Source organism: Echinops telfairi, unplaced genomic scaffold (genome assembly GCF_000313985.2).
Source record: "Echinops telfairi isolate 266 unplaced genomic scaffold, ASM31398v2 ScPeMD7_655;HRSCAF=1070, whole genome shotgun sequence".
In the NCBI taxonomy this organism is placed as follows: domain Eukaryota; kingdom Metazoa; phylum Chordata; class Mammalia; order Afrosoricida; family Tenrecidae; genus Echinops; species Echinops telfairi.
Genome location: NW_022104553.1, coordinates 22,291,180 through 22,294,250, shown reverse-complemented (window position 1 = coordinate 22,294,250; position 3,071 = coordinate 22,291,180). Strand labels below are relative to the sequence as shown.

At 60.1% G+C, this 3,071-nt stretch overlaps 1 protein-coding gene across 1 annotated transcript in view; it reads left to right on the top strand.

Moving 5' to 3' along the window:
* The first annotated feature begins 358 nt into the window (after nt 1-358).
* BAX (BCL2 associated X, apoptosis regulator) overlaps nt 359-3,071 on the top strand; it is a 4,770-nt gene continuing 2,057 nt past the window's right edge. The window contains exons 1-3 of the mRNA XM_004710422.2: nt 359-610; nt 695-841; nt 1,551-1,686. Of these exons, the coding sequence (XP_004710479.2) occupies nt 486-610; nt 695-841; nt 1,551-1,686 (408 nt within the window). The 5' untranslated portion in view covers nt 359-485. The remainder of the gene's footprint in view (nt 611-694; nt 842-1,550; nt 1,687-3,071) is intronic.

The window sequence follows — 3,071 nt, the reverse complement described above, 5'->3', positions numbered from 1 at the left end:
GCGGGAGGAGGGCGAGCCCCCCTCGCCGGCCGGCCCCCGGATCCCCCCGACCGGCCGGGGGCTGTGCGATCTCCAAGCACTCGGGGCGAGAAACTCCCTGGCCGGGCGCTGCCAGCCTCCAGCCCCGTCCCCTCCGGGGATCCCCGGCCCCCGCGGCCCGATCCCTTCCGGCCCGGCGCTCCCCGACCGCTGAGAGCCGGTGGACTCCAGCACGCAAGCCTCGGGGCAGGCCCGGGCTTGTCGCGGGCATCACTTCCTGCCTCTGCCCCTGGTGGGAGGGGCGCGTCCCGCCCCTGCCCCCTCAGGCCAGGGGGCTGGATGCTTCGAAGGGTCCCTCCGCCTCCTCGCTTGCAACCAAGTTCGCTGCAAGCCCAGGCGCCACCCACATTCTCCGCCAGGGACCCAGCGTTCTGGCCCCCCCAGTTACTTTACCGACTACAGACCCCCGGGATCCCAAGCCCCCACCCTGTGCTCCCTGATGAACCATGAGCCTCCCCCGCCCTCTGGTTCTCCCAGGGACCCAGACTCCAGCCATCTCTCCCCTCCTTTCCCCTCCAGGGCCTACCAGCTCTGAGCAGATCATGAAGACAGGGGCCCTGTTGCTTCAGGGGTGAGTTGAAGGGCCGATTATTGGAGAGCGAATGTGAGACGGGACACCCCCGTTCTGATTCTGCACCCCTCACTCCACTCCTAGTTTCATCCAGGATCGAGCAAAGCGGATGGGGGGAGAGACGCCCGAGCTGGCCCTGGAACGGGGACCCCAGGACCCATCCACCAAGAAGCTGAGCGAGTGTCTCAAGCGAATTGGGGATGAGCTGGACAGTAACTTGGAGTTACAGAGGTGTGACGCTGGGGACCCAAGAGGCCACGCCCCTAGCCCCTCCTCTCTCCAGGACCAGGCTCTCCCACCTCCATCCTCCATCCTCCTTGTTCAAATACTGCTGTTCCCTAAGGCGTTCCCACCCCACCCCCTCCTCCCTCACCCAGTGCTCAGCCCAGCCTTCTGGACTTTAAACCCTCTCCTCCTATTCCTCACTGTCACTGAGTCCAGACTCACAGCAACACGATGTAAGGTGTCTGAGGCTGGATATCTTTACAGGAGCAGACAGCCTCTCCTTGTGCCCAAGAGGCGTCTGGTGGGCTTGAACTACCCACCTCGCGGTTAGAAGTTCAACACCGCTTAATCCACCGCACCACTGGGGCACCCCTTCTCTTCCCCGTCTTGTAAGGAAGGAACCCTAAGGTTATAGCGCTGACGTGTTGGGCCGCTAACTTCATGGCCAGCAGTTTGACACCACCAGCCGCTGCATAGGGAAAGACGAGGCTTTCTACTCCAGTAAAGAGTTAGAGCCTCAGAAATCCACAGGTTGGCATTGACAGCTATGGCAGTGAGTTTGCCCTTTTGATTTGGAGTCATCTCCCACCTGCCCCCATCTCCCGTCCTGTCCCTTCCCTGGCCTGGCTTGGGTTGCTATCTCCTGTTCTGTGGTGGGAAGCAGGGCTCGTTCCTGGCCGTGGCACCCCCAGCACGGCGCCTCTCTTTCCTGCAGGATGATTTCTGCCGTCGACACAGACTCCCCCAGAGAAGTCTTCTTCCGGGTGGCCGCCGAGATGTTTTCTGACGGCAACTTCAACTGGGGCCGAGTGGTTGCCCTGTTCTACTTTGCCAGCAAGCTGGTGCTAAAGGTGGGCAGGCCTCCGGGTGCAGCCTGTCGACCCTGGGGAGCCTGGGCCCCGGTTGGTCAAGTCCTAAGTGGCCCCCGGAGGGAAGGGCCAGGGTCTGCTCCTTCACTCTGCTACTCATTCAACAAATGCGCTTCAGGCCGACTGTGTGTTCCAGTAGCGCAGCCGTGAACAAGAAAGCCTGGGGACCTCCGCTTTCATGGGGCTCCAGTTGTAGAAGGCAAACGGGGCGATGGGATTGAGCAAGGGGGCTGGTGACCTTGTGAGTTCCAATTGGTCTGCTAAATGTGAAATCGGCGGTTCTAAGCCACCAGCCGCCCCTGGAGAGAAAGATGAGGCGTTCTACCCTCATGAAGAGTTACAGTCTCAAAAAAAAAAAAGTTGAGAGTACCAAAATCCCAGGGGGGTGATTCTACGCTGCCCCCTAGGGTCACTCTGAGTCAACATGGCTGAGTTTGAGGGGCTTTATTCTTGGGGGGCAGCAGGAACAGCCTGTGCCAAGGCCCTGAGATAGGGCCTACCTTGGTGTGTCCAGCAGCAGCCAGAAGGCCCGTGTGGCTGGGGCAGAGTGAGCCATGGGGAGTAGGCTGCAGGTGAGGGCAGGGTTGGTGAGGGGCAGATATTGGGTGGGGGCCTGTTGGACCCCTTCTAAGGGTTTGAGCTTCACGTCGGGAGAGACATGAGTGGCTGGTCTCAAGCAGGTGGATGAGATGATGTGGCAAGTGCAGCTAGAAGAGAAGGGGGCGGGGGCAGATGCGTAAGCCCACATTCAAACTCACAGGCGCCTCGGAAGAGAAGCCTGCTCATCGGCTCCTTGAAAATCATGGGGGCACGAAGTTCTACTCTGCACCACACGAGGTCGCTGTGCTTTATGGTGGACTCTGGTAGCTGGTGTTGCTAGCAGGTCCAGGGAGGAAGGTGTAAACTGTGGAATTCAGGTTGTCCATGAAGTGGGAACTTCAAGGAATTGGGAGAACAGTTGTGGTATGGGGGAGGGCAAAGCCTTACCGAGTGTGGAGGTCAGACAAACCCAGGGTGGGGTGGGGGGTGGCATTGGATGTGCATGAGCTGAGAGCTGAGTGAGCAGTCACTCTATAGAGGCTTGTTTGAGGGAGAAGGCCCTCCCGGCGGGTGCATACAGATACAGAGCCCCTGCCACAGGGGAGACTGATGGGAAAGAAAAGGCAGGTCAGGGAGCCACCGAGAAGCAGCCAAAGTAGCTTGAGGTCAGCCCAGAGCCTCTGCTCCTAGCCATGTGGGTGTGAACAGGGCTGCTGGTACTGGTATAATCCAGTCCATGGGAATTGCACATGGGGACAGCACCCGGAGGGGACACAGAAGGTTCAGAGAGGAGGCTTGAGGCCTGCTGTTGCTGTCCCCCAACGCCT